At 49.0% G+C, this 23,176-nt stretch overlaps 1 protein-coding gene across 1 annotated transcript in view; it reads right to left on the bottom strand.

Annotated features, from left to right (window-relative positions):
• Positions 1 to 17,514, bottom strand: part of RPS6KA2 (ribosomal protein S6 kinase A2) — a 341,018-nt gene extending 323,504 nt beyond the window's left edge. The window contains exons 1-2 of the mRNA XM_019799101.2: positions 17,226 to 17,514; positions 12,711 to 12,770 (exon numbers count right to left, since the gene is read on the bottom strand). Coding sequence (XP_019654660.1) covers positions 12,711 to 12,770; positions 17,226 to 17,288 — 123 coding nt within the window. The 5' untranslated portion in view covers positions 17,289 to 17,514. The remainder of the gene's footprint in view (positions 1 to 12,710; positions 12,771 to 17,225) is intronic.
• Positions 17,515 to 23,176: the final 5,662 nt, after the last annotated feature.

The following is a 23,176-nucleotide window of genomic DNA, read 5'->3' on the forward strand; positions in this document are numbered from 1 at the left end:
ACACAGTATTTCCTCATTTAATCTCACAACTATGAAGTAGACACAAATCTTAGCCACACTAACAGGTGATGAACCCAAAGCAAAGGTCACAGAGCTAAGAAATTGAAATGGATTCAAAGGAGGACAGAGGATTTTCAGGGCAGTGACACTACTTTGTAAGCTATCCTAACGATGGGTAGACGTCATCATGCATTGTCCAGACAGCACCACACTCGAACCTTCATGCAAACTTTGGCCTTAGGTGACTGAGACATGTCCATGAATGTTCATCTATTGTAACAAATGTACCACTCCAGAGGGAGACAGTGATAGTGGGGGAGGCTGTGCATGTGTGGCCATGGACTACCTGGGAAATCTCTGTGCTTTCTGCTCAATTTTCTGTGATCTTAAAACTGCTCTAAAAAATAAAGGGAAAAAAATCTGCTGGGACTACAGTTGGCATTGCATAGACTAGCAAAATCGGTTTGGAAAATAAACACCTTAATAATATTGAGTCTTCTTGTCCATGAATATAGTATGTCTCCTTACTAATTTAAGTCTTCCTTAATCTTTCAGCAGTGTTCTTTTCCCAGCAGTGTTTTATAGTTTTCAGTATATAAACCTTGCATAGATTTTGTTAGATTTATCCCTATGTGTTACAGTCTTTGCATGTTTTGCATATAACTTTAATTTCAATTTCCAATTCTTATTGATAATATCTAGAAGTATAGGGAGCAGGGAGGGATTCCTGACCCTCTCACCCTCTCACAGCAGCTAGCTTTTAGCTGCTCCAAAGACAGGGTCCCTCCAGGGTCCTGAACATTGAAGGGAGTATGAGGCTCCTCCCAGTAGTGTAGACCTTTCCATCCTGTGAGAGAAGTGCTAGGAGCTGGGTTCAAGTCTCCCCCAAGCCATGCCCTGGCCCCGATCTTTCTCACATACCTCCAAGAAAGGCCCATGGAGAGGAGATGCAAGGGAGTGTGGGCTCCCATATGCCTGAGGCCCCCAAGTTCTAAACTGGTGCAGAAGCCCACACTTAGCTGTTTTGTTTTTACCCACTTCTGTGGCTGTATCTTCTGCCTGTTCTCTGCCACAGGGGAAGTAGATCATGTCCCAGCCCTCCTCGAAGGGGCTCATCATCCTTTAGGATAAAGCGCCCTGGTTGCCTTGCTCTCTGGTGGGTTCAAGGAAAGTTACGACTTTGTAGCTCACCTGGCTATTTCTCTTTCCCAAGAACATTTTCTTTATGACTTTCTGCACCCTAAGCAGAACCAGAGCACCAAAGCCTTTTTTGATGCTCTCTGCTTGCTTGCTTTGAACCAATAACTTATCTGATTATTTTTCCCTTCAGAAGTAAATAAAGTTTTCACATGAAAAAAAAAAAACAATCAAGAAGCAGAATTTGTCCTAATTCACAATTAACTTTAAGACCTCTTTTTAACTCCTGCTTTCAAGGCACACAAAAATTATGTTGACTCCATTCATAAGCAAGTACTCATTGACCAAGGCTCTAGGTCACAAACCCCAAATCCCTGTATGGTAAACAAGGTATGTCTGAGTCATGAACGGAGTACTTTGGTGTTTAAAAGCTTCATATGAAGGGGTCAGCAGCTAATGCTCTTTGTTAAAATTAATAGCTAGAAATCAATGCCCTATCCAACAGAGGTACGATTTAGCTGTAATTGATTTTCATGGAAGTAAAATAACATGGACAGAAGGGTAGGTAGCCCTTAACTTATAAAGTGAGATCCTTTTGACCTTCCTAATCTAAAGGTTTGGGGGAAGGCAGAATGAAAGTATCCACCTGTCAGTCATAACAGGCATTGTGCTTACGTAGGAAAATGTTAAGTTTGAGAAAAAAAAATGAAATATTTAGCAGTGAAATGTATGGTTCATATACTTTACCTAAAAATACTTTAGCAAAAAATACTAACAAAAATAATCTACAAAAATATGATCTATTCCACATTCGTAATCCTCCAGTTGTCCCAAGAAATATGTTTTACAGTTGGTTTCTTCAAATCAGGACCCAGCCTGGAAGTATACATTACATTTAATTATGTCTCTTTTGTCCCTGTGATATGCAATTGTCCTTCCTGATCTTTTGCTTCAGTCTTGTGGAGAGACCAGACGAGCTGTCCGACAGACACACCTGCTGTGAGTAACAGCGCCCAGAGAGCCCGGGAGCCTGTGAATAGGTTACCTTCCAAGTTTAAGTTAAGGATCTTTTTTTTTTTTAATATTTTATTTATTTATTTATTTGACAGGGAGAGAGAGACAGCCAGCGAGAGAGGGAACACAAGCAGGGGGAGTGGGAGAGGAAGAAGCAGGCTCCCAGTGGAGCAGGGAGCCTGATGCAGGGCTCGATCCCAGGACCCTGGGACCATGACCTGAGCCAAAGGCAGACGCTTAACGACTGAGCCACCCAGGCACCCCTTAAGTTAAGGATCTTGAGATGGGGAGACTATCCTGAATTATGCGGATGGGTTTGATGTCATCAAAGGGTCCTTCTGAGAGGAGGCAGAAGGGTCAGAGTCAGCAGATAGGAGGATAGAAGCAGAGCGCGGGGTGAGCCGAGGAATTCAGACACCTCTAGAGGCTGGAAAAAGCAAGGAAGCTGTTCTGGAATGGAACGCAGCCCTGCCAACACCTAGATTCTAGCACTTCTGACCTCCAGAATTTACGGGTGTGGTCACTGCAGCAATCAGAAACCAATACAACTGCTGTTTGGGCTCCCTGAGAGCTGAACCATAGTGGGCTTTGCCTTGTTTCTTTCTTTGTGTTTTCCCTACCAACTTGGTAGCTTTGTTTAAAGCGACTTTCTGCATTGTTCTTATGAATTTATCAAGGTGTGCCTTGTACTGGAATTACCAGTTCTTCTATCCAACAGAAACCCTGAAGCCAAGGGACATGGATCATTCACCACTACGTCTCCCAGATTGTCCTTTGCAGGACAGCTGCTCAAGAAATATTTCCTAGGTAAGTGAATAAATATTTACTACTCATAGAGCAACCTTTAAGGAGAGTAAAAAGGGGAGGGAATGAGGAGGAATGGGGAAATGTGCCATATATGGGGGTTTAGTTACTTTATATTATTTTCTAAATGTAAAACTAAATGGACTTGCTTCTTACAATGGAGACGTGTGAGTAGCCCAGTTTGCCAATTTAAAAACACTTGCCACTCACCAGGGTTCTCATAAGAGGGAGGCAGAAGGACCACAGTCAGAGGGAGATGTGAGGGCCTAAGCAGACGTCAGAGCAAAGACGAAACACTGTGTTGGCAGCTTCGAAGGTGGACATGGCCAGCAGCCCAGGATGTGGACAGAGATAAGAAAGCGGGACCTTCCCTGGAGTTTCCACAAGGAACGCAGGCCTGCCGACACCTGAGCTGAGCCCAGTAACTGTGGATCATAAGATCATAAACTCAAACTATTACTAAAAATAGTAATAACTAAAATAGAAAAGGACAAATATCTACCTTCCCAATAGATCATGAGTTGAATTAGTGAATAAAATTAGTATTATCCAAATACACAGCAAAGTATTTGAGACGGACCAACGACTATGGATACCAGCAACAGGACAAATCGATGACCTAATAATGCCAGTTGCTTGGAGGAAAACCAGATTTGGAAGTCAAACAGCGTTCTCAAACACGGCCCAGTCTACCGCACTGCTTCTAGAAAGCACTTTTCTAACTGTGAGTATCCTGCCCTTGTTCGGAGGGTTCCCTGCTTTGGGGACTCAAGGTGTGGCCGGCGGACAAGAAGCACCACACCCCTGGGGAAAAGGCTGATTAGAAATGCAGACTCTCAGCCCCCCGAGACCTGCTGGACCAGGTCTGCGGCTTTACCAGACCCTCCACGGGACTGTCAGACTTCCCAGCGAGTGTGCACTGTCAGGGAGCAGCCCAGCCTCCGCCCTCTCTTCCTCCTCTGGAACCCAGCACGGCTGGGGCTGCCCAGGGATGCTCTGCGGGGTGGCCCGGACCCCAGAAACAGGCAGTGGCACAGCACAGCCTAGGCCAGGGCCGGGCAAAGGCTGGGTTCTGGGTTGACTTGTCCGTGCTCCATGACAGCGCAACAGTAACACAGAGGTACAGACCCGCAGATCCTCGGTGTCCGTCAGCCGCGCGTGGTGCTACCAAACGTCTTCTAGTCTGAGAGCCGCGTCCCTGGTCACTAAGGATGGAGCACATAGCCTCACCTTATTTGAAAAAAAAGCTGAATATTCCCACTCCTTACTGTCTTGTTAGGGGTGTCTGCAAGCCCGAGCCCCTGAGGCAGGCTTCTGGCCATCGAGGCCGCCCCACTCTCTGGGAGGGAGCAGCCTTGGGGCCCATCAGGTGTCAGGAAGGGGCAGAAGACGCAGTTTCCTGGGGCTACAGGAGGCAAGATGAAAGCCCAAGAAAGGAGCCTAACTGCAGAGCAAGAAAATGTAAAAATCAAAAAGTTCTTTCGACACGAGACATCCCTGCCACGCTGGCCGCCCCTGGCCCCCAGAAGCACACTGCAGTGAAGTCAGGAGAGGGCCCGGGGAGGGGGCCTCGTGGCTGAGAGCAGGTGAGAGTTTCTACAGCGTGTGTCATGATTTCTGTTTTATTCCCGCTTCCCGCCACCACGGAAGCATCATACCCCATGACCACGCTCTAAGAGGGACAGGGACTGACCAAGGGGGAGGGCTGTGCCCTCAGAGGACAGGGGTCTGAGGTAAAACCAACCCGAAAACCTTCTCTCATTCCAAACAAGGCACCCCCACCACCAGAGCTTGGGGTCACCCAAAGTCAGAGGGAGCCCCACACACTGCTTGGCTGGCGTGGAAGAAGAAATTGTTACAAAATTAGTTGGCATACATTCATGGGTTTTAGTTCATGCCCTAAAAAGCAGGGTCTGTGGCAAAGACTTTGAGCCCCAGACCCATGAAACCAAGAAAACTGAGTTTCCCAAACATTGTAATTGTTATGGGTTGAACTTTGCCCTCGAAAGTCCTAAACCCCAGGACATCGGAACATGACCTTATTTGAAAAGAGGGCCATTGCAGACTTAATTAGCTAAAAAATAAGTCATCAAGTTGGGTGGGCTCTAATCCAACGTGATGGACTCCTTGTGTGAAGACACAGGGAGAATGTCCCATGAGGACAGAGTCAGGGGCCCGGCCACGTGTGCACGAACCAGGGAACACAGAGATGACCAGCAACGCCAGGCTCGAGAGGCGCCTGGAACGGGTTCTCCCTCCCAGCCCGGCAGGAAGCAACGGCTGGCACTCCAGGTCAGCCCTCCAGGCTCCAGTACCATGGGCGTAAATATCTGCTGTCCGAGCCCCATCCGTGGAGCCGTCACAGCAGCCTGGGAATGGATGCCGTACCCGCAAAGCCGACAGAAACACCTGCCAGCCGTGCAGTGCACCCCGTCGCTCGCCTGGGCCAGGCTTCCGGAGTCTACTCTTCTCGCATGAGCTACGTGGGAGGTTCCCACTTCCCAGAAAATCCAGAGTCACACTGGAGACCTGAGCCTGGTCCCCACGACCCTGCACCCTGCCTTCTCCACCCTGGGCTCCCAAGCTCCCCAGGCTACCGCACCCACCCTGTGCCTGGAACTGTCTTCCCCAGGTTCCTTAGCTGGTCTGTCCCCTCATTCAAGTCCCAACCCGAACCCCGCCTGCTCGGAGGGGGCTTCTCTACCCACCACTCTGCTGACATGGCCCCCTCACTCTCCATCCCCACTGCTCCCCTACACCACTAGCCGTTGTATGGAACGGTCTCATTTAGTTGCTTATTTACAAGAACACTCAGATGGAAGGTCTATGCGACAGAGACTCCTGTCTGTCTCTTTTATCTGAGTCACTGAGTCCCCAGAGCCTGGCACAGTGCCAGGCACACAGCGCTCACTCAGACATTTGCCGGGAGAATTAGGAGGAGGGAGAGTGGGAGGAGGTGGGGGGAGGGGTGGGCTGGCTCCCGCCTGGCGTGCGCCTGGGGCCTGTGATCCCCCATAGCACCACAGACCCTCGTTATTTCAAGATGGAGCTAGAAATCACCCTCTGGTATTTATCCTATTACTCTGGAAACAGGCATTTATGTGTGTGAATCCTCAAAGATGATGATTTCTTGAAGAACAGATCTTACTCATGCTTCTGTCAAGCCTAAAATAGACAATAGACGCTCCCCAAACTATGTCTGCACAGAGACTCTGAGTTCTTTGCATATAAGTTGCGCCCACTGTTTGCTCCCTTCCTTCCGGGGTGGGTGGCAATCAGGGTAGGGCCGAGGGACCTGAGCCCCCACCGGCACCCAGGGAAGCCCGGCCAGGGCAGAGACGCTGCCGACGCCGGCCGGCTGCTTATTCAACATGCATTTGGCACTGAGGGGTGTTTTGGCACTACATCTTGGAGAAAAATATGTCTGAATGATTCCCTAGAGAGGTTTCTGACTCACATAAATTGCAAAGTCTATGTCTCCACACCCCACTCACAGCTGCATCTATGTTACAAGAATATGGTTCTGTTGTTTTACTCTTTCATTACCTCAAAATTTCTGAACAGTCATACACTACACAATTTTCTACCTGATACTTTGAATTTTACCCAACAGAGAGCATTACTATGGAGGATACAAGGATCCTCTCTTACCATAATTATTCAAATTATCCATTTGAGGTTAATAGAATATAAGGTACCTTTGTAATTCTTGGATTTTTTGGTACACAGAGAAAACGATTCTGTGTTTTCCCACTTTGAAGAGGGTGGGAGAGAGAATTTTGAAAAGAGGAAAGGAGAGAGAATCCCAGTGTGACAGTGTGGAGCCCGTGAGTTCCTCACAGCCACGGGAAGTGCAGATGTGGCCACAGGGACGCTGCCCGAGGCCTCCAGTGTGGGCACAGAAAGGGGCCAGCGGGGCCGGGGAGGCACCTGTCACCTTGCTTTAATCCAAGAGGAGAAGACAAGCCACAGAGTCTGACCTGGGCCCTGATTCCATTAGCCAAACGCCATCAGCCACCAACAGCTACCCCGGGGGGAGCAGTGATTCTAGGAAGAGAAAGTACGCCAGCATGAATAGCTTCGGTTTGAAATTCCCTAATTTGTCGGTGCTGCGTTATACTTAGCAAATCACAGCATTTTTGACGCCTCAATTCCACCACCTGAAAAACAGAGGGACAGGAATGGACCTCCCCCCACTTCTCTGCGGCTTCGCGAGGATGGAAGGTGATGGAAATCAGATTTGAGTTAAAAGGCAGCGTTCTTATCTCATCAAGTCATTGGGTTTCCTCTCTGGCGGGACCGGTGCGCTGTCCTTCCGTGGGGCTTCAAACAGGCGGCCCTAGAAGACACCCAAACTTGATCTCAGGGCTTTTCCAGCCCGGTGCTCTGGACTGAAGTGCAGCGTTGATTGGGCACTTGCTTCGGGACGTGGGTTATCCCTGGCCGTGATGGGATTGGTAAGCACCCTCTGCCTGGGAAGAGCAGCGTCTTCTCTACGTGGCCAGCCATGAAATCACCGCACCCGGGCCACATCCGTGGCCGTCCTGCCCCCGCGGCTGCCACAAGGCCCACGCGGGCCACTTGCTCGTTCACACAGGCTCCAGCCCGGACACAGAAGAAAGCGAGCAATTTGCTCTGCTTGCCCAAATATGGGAGCACATTGTCGCCGGATGGGGTGTTCTAAGACAGCAGGATAGGGTCCAAGGGGGGCGCGCAGGGTTTGGAGAATGTTCCTGTCGGCACTGACGGAGCCGTCCTTCCATCGCCAGAGAGAAAGCGCCCTCGGAAACGTGCTGGCTACTGGATATGTTACAGAAGCAGAAAGATGAGGCTCTCAGCCTCGGGAACCAGCTGAAGCCGTCCTCCTGTGGCCAGCGGTGACGGGTGGGGACACCTAAGCGATAACGGGATGACCGCGCCGCAGGGTGGGCACATGGGAAGAGCCCGACTTCTTGCCTCGTGGGGATGCCCGCGGAGAGCTGCCGCCCACACCTCCGATGATGGGCTGCACCCGTTCTCGCGACGAAATGGCACCTTGGCCTTTACTTCCTCACTAAACGCTCCTGCGTCGTGAAGTCAGTATTCCCGCTGCCGATCCCTCGGCGTGTTTAAACACAGATGGGTTCCTCCCCGGCTCAGCCACACGACCCTCCAAAACGTTCTGGTTGCAGGACCTTCTCCGGAATCTCTGTAAGGGCCGAAAGGATGCCTGTGTTTTGCTGGACAGAAAAACGGTAAGAAATACGAATGTAAACGGGCTGACGGTGTGGAGTCAATGTGGGTGACGCCAGCTCCAGCAGACGTGATGAGCGCCTGACAGGCAGGAAGAAAATGAGCAGGGCTCAAAGACCGTCCCTCTCCGTTCCAAGCTGCTAACTATGGCTTTAAACTGTAATTGCTCTGCTCTTAATCGCTTTATTAGTTCTGAGGCTTCATTATTCTTCTTGTCTCATTTCTATTCAAACCAGTTTGGATTGTTTCTTCTTTCTTTTTTTAAAGGAACAATGGAACTCTCTAGATCCCCAGGGCGAGACAGGGAAGAGATGATCTGCTGGAATCTACAAGTGATCCGGGTGGCTCAGCCCCCACCTGGGTGACATCCCACTGTCCGTGACATTAGTGTTCTGATAACACCTGGGAAGTGTCATTCTTTCCCTCAAGCATGAAGGGTTTTTCACGCTCCCTCAAATCTCTGCCATGGCCTTGCTCTGAACCTCCCTCCCCTGAGCAGAGAAATCAAGGGTCCAAACAGTAGCTGTTTGGAAGTCAGGCTGCTGGTCACTGGAGAGGTCACGCTGACAGATGCTCAGAAGTCACAGAACATACTTCCCCAAATAACTGCCCACTGGTCCACCTGACTCCTGAGGAGAGGCCAGGGGCCGGGCAGCGGGGATGACATCTTCAAGCATCCTCACAGGCCACAGGAGTTGTCTTCCCTCCACCGGTAGCCACCCCCCCGGCCCCCCACAGAGCTCTCCGCCAAGTGGTAGCTGATCTCCACAGGTGACACCCCCCCACACACACACACACACACTGTTCTGCCTTACAGATGTCAGAATCTCTGCTATCAGAACCCGGAGGAGAAGCTCAGCGGGGAGAGGGAAACACCCCAGTCGTCTTGAGCAATTGAAGTAAAACCACACTAATGTGGAGAATAACTTATCTGGACTTGATTTCTGAAGCCAACCAGACAAGAAAATGGTCTTTATTAATAAACATGACCCTGATATCTAATCACTTTAAAAATGGATACACCGAATTCCAGTATTTTTCACAGGTTGTTCTGTGAAATTAGGAACTTGCCTAAAACAACACCTGTGCCTGTGACACAGAGATGGAAGGGTAACTGAGGTGCCGGGACGCGGAGTCGGGCCGAGCGGGGCTTAGAGGCCTGGCTTCCGCACTCTGGAAGGGGCCCTCTCCTTCCCGCCTCCCCACACTATGCCATTGCCCCCAGAGACCAATGACGGGGCTCCCGTGTGGTGAGGCCGGCCCCAAGGGGCTTCTCAGACACCCAGGCTCAGTCTCGGTGGATTAACCCTGCAGTGTGTGCGCAAGGGAAGGATGCGCTTCTGCAGTCAACTGTGGACTCTGGTAGGGTCCTAAATCCTCACCTTCCACCCAGCTTTGCAACACGTAACCCGCAAAAGGAGACAGAACAGGAGCGCACACCTCACAAAGCAGGCGCCTCCCACACATTCACGGGTCAGCTCTCTGCTCCCGGGTTTCCCTGCCACGACTGCGAGTCCCTCCCAAGAACCCCTGGAAGACACAGCTGAAGAAACATTTCCTGATGCAGTCGGCTGAGGTCTTTGTTGTTGTTGTTTGGAGTTTGTTGTTTTTTCTGTCAAGTGAAATTTGACCAAGAGCCACCCTTCTGGACTCAGGACACAAACTCCCTGCCCCAGCACCGACATCCTGGCGGGGAGGAAGCCTTTCTCTTCACGTGGCACCAACACCAACTTCCTGTCTCACTTGTGATCTTTATTCAGATGTGCTTCCATGGACAGAGCCATGATGTGAACCACACATTGAGATATTTATACAGAAGATGTCCCAAGTGTGTTCTAGGCTTTAAAATATATCCTATGAATATGGTTCCACACAGAGGAGCCGTATCAGATTGGCGACAAGGCTGCAGCGGCTCCCGCGTCCTCTCCCCTGTCCTCTCCCTCGGGCCTCCAGGACACACCCACTTTCCTTGTCATCCTTCCGTGTTGGGCGCCATGTTCTGCCCACAGGTTGTAATAACTATTCTTAAATGAATGAATGAATGAACTGTTGTTGATTCGAATGTTTTTTTCCTAAATAGGATTTTTCATCATCATACACGTCAGACTGGTCAAAGGTGTGAAATTTTCTGCTCTGACTTTCCTCGCGTGTCTGAGCCATAAATCCTTCAGTTACAGGAGACCCCGCAGCTCTGCTCTGAAGGCCAAAGAGGACACACAAGGAAGCGCTTGCTTCTCACCAACCCTCAGACAGAAACGTCAGTCTGCTGCAGCTGGACCTGCATGTTTCTTCCAGCGTCGTCTGTCAGAAACCTCCGGAAGCAGCCCACGGTCCTGTTATGTCTCAGCGTCCCCACAAACACCATGAACCTGTCACATATCAACATGACGTCCTACAAAATGCTCCTAAAATGTGTTTGGAACTTTCTTCCTTAGTTCATTAAGAGTCAAAGTTAAATCCATTTTCTACCATCAGGAAATAGTAATAATTTACCATGTCTCACCTCCTATTATCAAAAGAACTTTAAAGAGGTCGAAGGATTTTACTGCAACAAATCATCATCTGCGTTTCCATCCAAAACGTTAAGGATAAGACACCTTGAGACTAGGAGATCTTAGGAAATAAATACTGTGAATGAGTTAAAAGAGTCTCTGCTGGAGGCGCCTGGGTGGCTCAGTCAGTGAAGCGTCTGCCTCCAGCTCAGGTCATGATCTCAGGGACCTGGGATGGAGCCCTGTTCAGTGGGGAGTCTGCTTCTCTCTCTGCCGCTCCCCCTGTCCATGTTCATGCCCTCACTCTCTCTCTCTCAAATAATCTTTTTAAAAAATAAAAGATTCTCTGTTAATTGCATAAGCACTTTTGAGCATGTCCTGTGACACAATCATGGCTCTCACAATCTGCCAGAAGGAAGAGTTGGCACAGTTGTAGGAGCTCAGTACCATCCAGCTCCTGACCCTAACTGCTAATGCGCCACATTAATCTGCCTGCAAGAAACACACCGAACGTTTCTGCTGAGCAAAATTCCCACAAATACCTAGCAAAGTGTGAATAAAAGTGGCAGGTCAGGCGTGGCTTGGTTTCCCTGAGACCCTGGGCGTTCGATCTTGTTGGTTTGCAAGGAGGGCACTCCTTCCTTGTTCACTCCTGCTACTGGGCAGTCTGTCCTCTCAGGGAAGTCAGTCTCCAGCTCAAAAGTCCATTTAGCCTTTCACCTCCGTGGGATGGCAAAAACAGGGCTACACCTACTCTCCCAGGGAAGGCAGGCACACAGCAGGGCACGTTCTGTTGAAGAAGGCTGGAAGCTCCTTGCCAAGCCAGGAGCAGAGCCGGGCTGCACACTTCCAGAGCCCAGCGCAGCAGCAAACACGTGGAGCGGAAAGGCCGCCAGCTAGAGATGAGGTAGCTTGGTGCCCTTACTCCTTATTTAACCAACATATTAGGTCATGCGATCATAAGATCCGGTGGCACCAGGCTGCAACTGCAGATTGGCGGGCATGCATTTCCACAGACGTGACAGTTTTTAGCATCCGAACAGACCATCTTGTAAAGCCAGCAATGTTCACTGATCCACCCCTCCCAGCTATCGTACCTTCCCAGCTGTTTTCAAAAGTCAACAGAATTGCACATCTTACAACTTTTATGGTTCCAAGTGGTGCATCACTGAGCAACTCAGGAAATGAGAGCTTCTTAATTGCCTCGTCAACCTCCCCCAGCTACAGCTGCCTTGGAGGGCACTTCCTCACAAGCAGCCGGGATGCGACTGTCTCAATAGAATCCCTTCCCTTGGCTGTGAGTCAACTTTGGAATGTAGCACTTTCCTATCCAAGGCCCCTCAGAGCGAGCTTGCTGGTACCATAACCTCCCCACGACCACTGGGGCAGGGGGGGCAGTCTGGACCTTTCCACTCCCTGAGGGCAAACCCAGTTTCCTGCCACCCGGGTCAGGCACATGCCCCCAGGCAGCGTGGCAACCAGGCCGACACAGCCATCGACAGCTAATGCTCTTGGCTCTTTCCCACTCCACACCCCGCAGGGTGTCCTCCCCACAATCCGGTCTCTCCTCCCAGCCTCCCCTCCTGATCTGCTCCCTCGGAGGGACCACTTCCCCACTCTGCTTGCGGGGCTCGGAGAGCACAGCCCCACACGTGTGCAGAGGCCGCAGTGCCTACCCCCAGCAGGTGAAATTATGCATCACTTCCGTGCCCCGCTGGTTATTCCACACGCCTGTCCTTACTGGTGAAATATGTCATCTCCCTCTGCAAAGTCCACGCCCAAAGACTACGCCTTGAACCTTGGTTTGTGATTTTTCTTCCTATGTTTCATGCATCCCTTTGGAGGGAAATTTATGGACTCATAGACACACAGCACACATGTGTGCATACATGTGTTTGTGTCGGTGTATGTTTGCACACATATATTTCACTAAAATAACCGCTCACGGGCTATTAATTTCAAACTTCCATTCCTCCCTCCACCCCACCTTCTCCCCAAACAATCAGGCTGTAATAAAACATGTATAATTACTTCTTCCACGGTATCTTCGACGGTGGGCTCCGAGTCCAGGTTAAGATCCTCCTCGGTGGTCTGACAACAAAGATACACATTGAACAGCGTTAGCATGGCAACACTCTTGTAAAGAGCATCATACAGGTAATCAATACAGAGAGCAAACGAACTACTCCCTACCAGTGCAGCAGAGCAGGGCAACTAAGCCAAGGCCCCTTCTCACCTGCATCTACTTGTAACCATGTGAAGCTTCTGCAGGAAGTGGCTCTTTCTGTAACAGGCGGTGAGTAAAGCACCAAGTGTTCACATCCACAACTGTAAAGTGCTCCATCAGCCATGCGTGTACAACTCAGGCCGCAAGGGAAAGGAGGAGCAGGTGATTGACATAACTCCCTGACCAGCAAGGCGGGGGCTATGGATTCGCGTGGGGCTCAACGACTAACAGACGGAAACAGGAAGGCGTTTGCAACCATTCTTCTTCGAACGGAATAAAATCACAGTCTCAGCTGACGATAAGAGAACGACTTAACTAGGACAGAGTCAACTGCCCGGTCCATAAACACGTAAAGCAGAGTGCTTCTGTAGGATAAGCCTTCACCAGGAGGGTCTGGGTCTGAGTCTCGCTTACTGCATCGTGACTTAAACCAAACTGCTTAACCTGGGCCTCAGTTCCCCGATATACGTCCAGAACGTAACAGCATCTACTGCCAAGAGATGCAGAGAGAGCTCAGGGGAGGAGCGCCAGCCAGCGGGCAGCACAGGCAGCACTGTCCGCCACGCACCCCAAGCTGGCTGATCCCTCACTTCCAGGCGGTCTGCTCACCTAGCAGCCATAAGATAACCAGCAACGGACAAGCTAGACCGTGAGATGTCAGGGAGTCCTATTTGACCTGCATTGTTTTAAAAAGAGGAGCTTTTCCTTTCTAACCTTAATGCATGATGACATCCCAGAAAGGAATGTCATGCTTATTCCTTTAAAAGAACACAAAAAGGGGATAAATGGGTCAGGTAGCCCCTGTGGGCAAGTTTCCGCCCTACCTTACCCAAACTGTCTCCCGTTTTCTCACCCTCCTGCCCCCCGCCCCCCGCCCCAGGCATGCCCTTGGCCAAGAGAAGCCTGCTGAAAGCAATGAGTGAGAGTCCCGCTAAAACATCAGACGTAGGCTTCTTTTTAAGGCCAGATTCTTCAGGGATTTTTTTGGAGGGCCCAGTTTTTAATTAGCATACGTTTCCTTGTCAATACACCTCATTAACCGGTCAAATATACCTCCCGAAATATCTCAAAACAATTTAGAAAACCACAAATACTTTCCCTCGACAGTCAAATGAATCTCCCCCAGCCTTTCCCTCTCCTGTCCATTTTGACGGCTGCTCTTGGTTGGGGCTGTCCCGCATCTAAGGCAGGAAGATGGTGGCCACAAAGAAAACGAAAAAATCGCTGGAGTTGATCAACTCTAGGCTCCAGCTCGTTATGAAAAGTGGGAAGTACGTGCTGGGGTACAAGCAGACTCTGAAAATGATCAGACATGGCAAAGCGAAACTGGTCATGCTTGCCAACAACTGCCCAGCCTTGAGGAAATCTGAAATAGAATACTACGCCATGTTGGCCAAAACTGGTGTCCATCACTACAGTGGCAATAATATTGAATTGAGCACAAATACCACAGAGTATGCACACTGGCTATCATTTTTTAAAAAGATTTTTTATTTATTTATTCGACAGAGATAGAGACAGCCAGCGAGAGAGGGAACACAAGCAGGGGGAGTGGGAGAGGAAGAAGCAGGCTCATAGTGGAGGAGCCTGATGTGGGGCTCGATCCCATAACGCCGGGATCACGCCCTGAGCCGAAGGCAGGCGCTTAACCGCTGTGCGACCCAGGCGCCCCCACACTGGCTATCATTGATCCAGGTGATTCTGATATCATCAGAAGCATTCCAGAACAGACTGGTGAAAATTAAATCACGCAAAATTTTTCTTAAATAAAACTGGCCACAGCTTGTTTTAAAAAAAAAAAAAAAAAAGAATTTCCCCCAGTCTATGTGCTGAGGCAAAGCTGGTTTGTGTGAAGATAACAGCGTCTCCGGTACAGTGAGCCTCAGACCCAACCCAGGCCAGTCCGAGAAAACAAGGCAAGGGCAGAGCGACTTCTAAGTTGGAGTAAAACTGGAATCCCAGAGTGCTGGTTGCACCGGAAAACCAGTCATTAGTCGTGTTAAATTTGTGCAAAAGTAACTCACCAGAAAACCAGGCATCAGTCGTGTTAAATTTGTGCAAAAGCCACTCACAGAATCACTAGCGCCCTAGCAAGAGCATGGGAAGCTTTCCATGCAAGGATTTTACAATATTTAATTTGGAGTTCAGAGGCCAAATGTATTCCATGTGTTTTGCCTAATATCTTGACATGTGAGATAGTTTAATATCATACAACCTAAAACATGTGCAAAACTGGAAAGTAAAATGAGCCTCCGCCCCAGAGCAGACGGATTTCACACTGGAGCGGACCCACGGGACTCCCCTGGCCTGAAGGACCTCGGGACCAAGGCTTCACATTTAACCTTTCCAGGTTAAAAGCTCAGATTTTCTGGATTCCAAAGCAATAGTTCCAATCTAATCCTATTGGATGCTCTGTCTTCATAAAGCACACTGCAGAGGGTATACGGTCCTCAAACGTGGACCCAGGAAGGCTGAAGAAAATTTCTTTTGCTTCAGGACCATCTACTTTATCCAATTTTCATGATTTGTTGTTGCATGTACATCAATCTCAAAGACTTTAAAAATTTACCATCTAAACGGGGTGGCCAGGCAGTGCTGTCTATGACATATTTTCTAAATAACATGAATATATACATTGCCAGTCCATTTTTGATTGATCTCAGGGATATTTACGACACCAGCTGCTCCTTAGAGCCTTGGTCAGTGGCAGTGATGTGAAGTCTGGAGCCCCACAAGCAATCCTGCAAGGCCCCTTCGCTTCCCCACTGCTGCCCTCCTCTCTCGGCCTCCAGCCAAATCCTCCCCCAGCCCTGGCAGAAGGGCTTCCTTCGTGGGGCCCAGCTGTGGGGGGCCTGGCAGCTGGCTCTCCACCACAGACGTAGTTCAGATTACCAAGAGGGCTTCAGAAAGCACCAGGAAGTAAGAAAAGAACTTCTGGCTAATCATTATTAATTCAATTCACTCATTCAGTTTTTTTTAAAAACGAAATCTCTCTCAAAAGAAAAAAAATAAACCCCGCATTAGCAACCTCGTACGTGAGAGGCTCTTTCTAAGGCACCGTCTTGGGTGCCAGGAATGATATCCTGTGCAAACAGAATAGTCAATGGCAGTAAAGAGCTGGGGTGTCACCTCTCTAGACTTAGGTCCATGTCATTGGCAGCAACGGCACGTTGTCCATCAAAAGATAGGCTCCTATGTATGCCGTGCCCCAACATCTCTGCTGAACACCAGTGTGCAGCCCAAGCATTAAGTTAGTCTGGCCCCCCCCAAAAAGTACTAAATATAAAATATGAAGTAAATTCTCCTCCAAAACAGAATCCCCCATTCAGTTTAAAATTGTTATGTGAATGTCTCAACATAGAGTCTGTACATATAAACATAAGTAACATTTAAAAGAAGCATTGGATTTACAGACATGATGCTGGGATAAGAGATAAGACAAAAATTAAAGCTTGGATTTTGTAACCATTTAGTAAGTTATTAGAATTTGCCATTTGGGAAAGCAACTTGAGTGGCTGGAGACACAGCACAGGTACGTCTAATAATTCAGTAGGTGGGCTAATAATGGAGGAGGGGTGGTCTCATAATGCATAACTTGAGGAACATACTCTTCATGGAAAAATATATGTTGATCATCTGTAATTCAAATTAAGCAAATCAAATTCCACGGACCAGACTTCCAGAAAGTTCCAGGTCCCTGGGGAAGCATGTAGTTAAACAGTGTCAGAGGTGATGCCCACCAACCAGCCCTGGGGAGGGGCCATCGACACGTTCATTTCATTATCTTTTCTCTTTATTTGTAACAGCTCTTCTTTACTGGAACGCACACCCTATTTAGATTGCATTATCTTCGTGCCTTCTGTTTCTGAAGAAGTCATCACCGGTCTGCCTCTGGTTTCATCCTCAACTGTAGCAAATGGAGTTCTTACAAGGTAAAGCCACTTGTTGAAGGAAAATCAACGGATGCAGATCCGTTTGGAAGCCCGTGAAGACTTCAGGATACACACATTGCTCAGAAAGCACCCTGAAGTTTGGTGTAAAAGCAACAATTTCTTTCTTCAGCGCGTTAGCTTTCATTCATCTTATTTAATTTACACCCCACACAACGCCCTGCGTGGGGGGGGGCACCTATATACATAATGTTTACATGTACGCGCACGCACGCATCCCGTGGGACACGACATGCACAGCTCTGCACACACTAAAAATTCAAGTTTCTGTCACATAAAGTCCCCAACAAATACGAGTCCATTCTAGGAGGCATTCCGCGCGCCACAGTTAGGCTCCTGCAGCATGCCTGCTCTCTCCGTGGTACTCACCTCTATTTCCATGGGCTCCACCTCGATCTTTTTCCATAGCTCCAGCAACTGTGCAATCGGCATTTTTTAAAACTTTCCTCTCCGTCTGATCAAGTACTGGTGGTGAGGAGAAAAGAAGCGGAGGCACGGAACAGTGCCGAGAGGGGACAGACAGGGAGTCGGCGCCCGGGCAGGGGCAGGCGGCGCCGGAGAGGGTCCCGGCGGTGGGGAGGGGGCCAGGGGTCTCTGCAGTATGGCTGCGGGGTGAGTCGGCTGCGGGCCCGGCGCCGGCTGCTGCTCCTGCCGCTCCCGCTGCTCCTGCCGCTGCGCTGGGCGGACGAGCAGAGCCGAGACCCAACCGCGAACCTGCACTTGCAGCCTGCGAGCGGATTCCCGGCCTCGCCCCTCCCCCTTCCATTGCCACTCCCTCCTTCCCTCCCCCCACTATTTTACCTTAATTGGCTCTAAATGATGGGTGCAAGTTGGGTCTGAGGATGCTGCTGCCATAGAAACTGCATAGCAACCAAGGGCTGGGAAGAGGGGAGGCGAGGAGGGGGCCCTGCGGCAGACTCTGCCCTTCTCTCTCCCGGCGCGGCACACGCACACACACACACACACACACACACACACACACACACACACACACCCCTTCCTTCACCAACCACTCCCTAAGCCCTAGGAGACCCCCATTAGCCCGACAGGAGGGGATGAGGCAGGAAGCCAAGTGCAGAGGAACTGCTTTTCCGGCTCGAATATTGAAGAAAATCGTGACCCGGCAGGGCCTCTTGCTTCCTNGGCACCTGTCCAAGTCAGGACAGGGATTGGGGGGAAATATTAATTCAAACAATGTAGGGTCAATCGTTTAGCAAGTTCCAGCAAGAATGTTATGTGCATCGTGCACCTTTTCTCATTTAATTTCCGTCTAATGTGGATTTAACAATCCAATTACACAGATGAGAAAATCCTGAGGCTCATAGAGAAGAAACTTGCCCAAAGGCACCCACCCACAGGACAATACCGGAAATGAAGGACTGGTGATCCCAGTTTCTCTCCAGAGGGATCAGGACCTGTGGCGTCTCAAGGGGACTTTTCCATCCTCGGTTCCTTCTCTGTCTCTTTGTCTTCTGTTTACTCCATTTCTCTCTCAGAATAAAAGATTCATCTCCCAGACTTCTAACTACTAATCTGATGTTTGATCCCCTCTTTCGGGAAATAGTGTTAAAAGTCAAATACCTCTATTCATTTCTACAGCAAATTCCTTTATCTTTGAGAAAAATATCTAAGAAAAATGGCTCACTGCTTCCAAAAATTATCAATCCCTTTGTCTTTTCCATCTTTGTAAAATCGCTAAGAAATGCAGTTGATTACCAAGGGGGGGGGGAAGCAAACTAGCCCAAATCCTAGATCCTTCCCATTTCAGAGCAAATAGAGTCAAAATTAAGGGGAGAGGCTCCAATCCATTCTTAGTGTTGAATCATGAGGCACTTTATCTATCTACAAAATCAGGCCAGTAAGATCTTGAAAATTAATTCCATTCAAAATAAAAATAATAACAATGTTGTTTTCAAAGCGAGCATTCACTGATAGAGCAGAATGAAGGGTTTCAATGTGTTCACTATAATAAGGTAATCGGGGGCATAGTGTAAGAGGTCACAGATTAATAACATAAAATGAAAGGATATTTATGTAATAAAGATAGGGAAATCATTGACATAAAAAATAGTGCTGGTGAGATGTCAAGATCGTTTCACCTGAATGACTGAGAACATGGAGCTTCTAAAGGCAGTGGGGAGGGAGTGAAATTGAATTCCTTATTGGGTGCTTATAAAACTTTCACTTTCTGGAATTTTCCACAAGCACTCAGAGGTAGGCCCACTGAAGTGAAACATCATCCTTTTGTTTGGGGAAGGAATATGGAGAAGGACGTTGGTTGGGACCTCCTGTGAGGTCCAGCCAAGCCCCCAGCCTCCCGCTGAGGAGGATGACAACCCCCCCCCCCAGGAGCCCAGCCTCCAGCGGATGTGCTGGAACCTTACCAGAATCAGCTGTCATCAGACACAAAGAGCTATTATTAAAGGCATATCTTTAGGAATTGCTGAAAATATGGTTCACAATTCAGCATGATGTCTCTTTTTAAACTTTGCAGGTGTGGCACTCACAAAGGCACTAAACATGGTTCCGCCATTCCACAGGTGAGGCAAAGAAGCCAGGAGCGCTGAAGGATTGTGGAGACAGCCAGAGGAGATGTGATGTAATCCCGGCTCTGGAATCACATTTCCGTGCTTCACCACCCTGCATCATTGCCTTCTGAAGCATCCAAGATGATTATTTAAAAACAATCACTCACCTCGGTGAGTAACCTCTGCACTTATTTTTTTTTTAAGATTTTATATTTATTTGACAGACAGAGAGCACAAGGAGGGAGAAGCAGACTCCCCACCGAGCAGGGAGCCCGATGCGGGGCTCCTTCCCAGGACCCTTCCCAGGACCCTTCCCAGGACCCATCCCAGGACCCTGGGATCATGACCTGAGCCGAAGGCAGACGCTTCACAAATAAGCCACCCAGGCGCCCCCCCCCCCAACTCATTTTATAGCCTGTGGCCCTCCCCTGGGACAACCTGTCTAGACGCAGCCCCAGGTGTGCCCGACAGAGAAGAGAGAAGACCATGAACGCAGACTACCTGCAAGACCAAAAAATAAAGTAAAAGAGAAAAGACAACTTTCAAAAATACATATCAACCCAGGAAAGTATCAGCCACACCTGAAAAGTTCTCAGGGTGCTGGGAGTCATGAACAATTAGAGAAGAGAAAGACAGTTTTTCAGAAAGGAGACAATGGTTCTGTGTGAATACCGTCAAGGATAGAGCTTCAGATAAAGGATTCAAGAAATCATGTGCGATGGGGTCAGAGCTTTCATTCAAATCCCAAGAAAACTCAAACATTTTCAACAGAATAACGCCTCCAACAGCTGATTTCCGGGAACCCATCCACAAGCATCAGTTTCCAAGAAGAAATGGCTGTCGAAGCGTACTTGCTGAAGTGGGTCTCTGTGAAGCGAGCCACACAAACTACCCGGAGTAAGGAGTATTCCAAGAGTCCCTGGCCACAAAATCACAGTGAAAGTGTAGTGGGGAGGCAGGGGAGCACGAGCACCGGGGGGGGGGCGGTGTCTCAAACAGACCAGCTCTGGCCACTCACTCCTGACAAAACCAAAGGCAGAGAAAGAAGCGGTGGTAAAACACGAAAGGAATTTGTTTCAGTGAGGCCACTGCCAGGAAGACAGCGGACTAGTGTCTCAAAGACTGTCTCCAAAAGGTGGAAAACATTTCCAGGTTTATATAAGGATAATGGGGCAAAGGTGGGCGGGTACACGCAGGCGGACAGTGAAGGTCCAATGGTCACGGTCGTGGTCTTGCTTGCTCGGGGTAGTCCTTATTCTTGAGGGGTAGTTTTATTTCCCATCAGAGGAAGCTTTGCCCGCAGGGTCTTCTCTCTGAGCCAAGAGCAACTGGAAAGAAGAACCCAACTGGAAAGTTTAAGGTCAAAATGGAGGCAGCCAGAGTCCTCTTTCAAAATGAGATGTGAACGGGCACCACGCTCCCTGAAACCTGGCCCCCAGTAAAAATTACTCTCCCGAGTACATGAAAACAGGAGAACTGGGTATGTCGCCTGCCCTGGAAGGAAGGAGAGGAGGGTGGTAGAGAGCCCCTTCACCCTCTGGGTTTCCGATAACGGAAGGAAGGCTAAAGCCTCCCGAGCACCAAAGTGGGATGGGGAATCTGGTTCTGGCCCCATTCTGCCAGTAAGACCCAACTAGTTTGAAGTCCATCCCATCCACAATGCCGCATAAAAGCGTGTGTCAGGATCTGAGGGCAGGGGCCCCTGCTAACTCCGAGGGTCTGGTGCTTAAGATGATAAGTCCTCCACACTGTGATGGGCATGTTTAACTGACCCAGTGGTTTAACTCAGGCTGTTGCATTTTGTAAGTTGATAGGTTTGAAGGATTTGGTAAAATGAAGAGAATTACTAATTTCTAGGGGCATGATCACCGGCCTTGATATTTCAAATCTCCAGAGTTTCACAAAATCCTCCTCCAAAACCCTCAAAACCAACTCAATTTTAACAAAAGGCATGTTCTCCATAGTTACGGGCTAAATTGTGACGTCCCCTCCCCCCATCCCCAGATTCACATGTTGAAGTCCTAGCCCCTAGCACCTCAGAATATGACTTTATTTGGAAATAGGGTCTTTGTAGTGTTAACCTTAAAAAAAAATCTACCAGTTATTTCACCAGCAAAAGACGGACTTATTGGGGAATAAGAGAGGAGTTACAGTCTAGGTCAGACAAGCTGTGTCGAAGCCGCAGGGAGTCAGGAGGGCCAAGAGAGGCAGGAGGCTCTGTAAGGAGCAAAGGAGTCACCCGGAGGGCTGTCATAGAAAGTCCATTGGGAGTTGGAAGTCTGGTGGCTTCTCCTTGGCTGAGCTGTTGCAGGATGGGGAAAGTGTCTCTTCCTCTGGCTGGGATAGGAGTGTCCGCCTGCAAGGTCAAGTCTATCCAGGGTTAGCTCTTCCTGTGGGGTCTGCAGTGGACTCCCAGTGTGAATCATAGGTCGTGAGAGCACCCCTACCCAACCTCCCCACTCCGCTTTAGTGGGATTTTCTGTCCCTGATGTTCACAGTAGTCATAATTAGTTAAGTTGAGATCATACTGGAGTCATGGGCCCTAAGCCACTGCAGCTGGTGTCCTTAGAGGAGGGGACTGTGGACACAGATGGGCACAGGGAGAACACCACGGGAGACGCGAGTTCTGCTGCTAAAAGCCAGGGAACCGCCAGGAGCTGGGAGGGAGGCTGGGATCTTCCCAGCTCCTTCAGAGGGATTGTGGCCCTGGCGATGCCCGCATCCCGGACCTGCAGCCTCCAGGACCCGAGGCGGTAAGTTTCTGTTGCGTAAGCCAGTCTGTGATACTTTGTTACGGTGGCCCAAGCAAACGCACACTGCGGAATGAGGGCAGAATACAACCATAAAGTAGAAAGCACAAGAATGCTACAGTTCTACAACGATCAAGAACCAGAGGCCCAAAGAAAACTGGTGCATGAGACCCTTGTTTGCATCTTCCTTCCATGGGGACGAGCCAGGGCACATCATTTTAGCTGGCAACTCACAGGCTTCCAGAAACCACTTTACATACTAACATTCTGCAGTTTGTCCAGAGAGACAAGGTAACTGGAATCCAAATCAGCCCTTCTCATGGGAAATACCCAAAGCCCCATTTACAACAAAACAAAGTCGTGACGTTCGGAACCATAACAGCAGCTTTTTTCCAAAAGAAATTATTCACAAGGAAGAAAAAAAAGGCTGAGTACAGAGTAAACAGCGTCTTTTCACTATGAAAAGTAAATTATAAGCTAAGAGAAAATTTTAAAGAAGGAGATTTTATCTACAATCCTCCCAACTAATTTTTTATCTCACTGGTGAGGAAGGTCAACGTGACCCGTGATTTCTGCACCGTTGGCAGCTGGGCCCCGGGTCTCGGTGTGAGTCCTAACGGTATCTCACTCAGGGACACACACGCAACTCTGGCAAAGACTTTCGCATTTGGTCACATGAACCTCACACCGGAGATCAGAAAGAACACACACACATACACACACACACACACACACACATACACACACAACATGGAAAGAAGTAAACGTGATAAAATAGCTATGTTTACCTCTTCAGCTCACTCATCTGTTTTGCCCACAAATAATACTTCCCAGAAGTTAGCATAATCCTTTAAAAAAATTTTAAAAAAAGCCTGTGTGACATTCACCAGCCTTCCCAGTCAGGAGTCTTCTAAAGCGCTGNAAAGAAGCGGTGGTAAAACACGAAAGGAATTTGTTTCAGTGAGGCCACTGCCAGGAAGACAGCGGACTAGTGTCTCAAAGACTGTCTCCAAAAGGTGGAAAACATTTCCAGGTTTATATA

The sequence above is a fragment of the Ailuropoda melanoleuca genome, chromosome 10, assembly GCF_002007445.2.
Source record: "Ailuropoda melanoleuca isolate Jingjing chromosome 10, ASM200744v2, whole genome shotgun sequence".
Classification (NCBI taxonomy): Eukaryota; Metazoa; Chordata; class Mammalia; order Carnivora; family Ursidae; genus Ailuropoda; species Ailuropoda melanoleuca.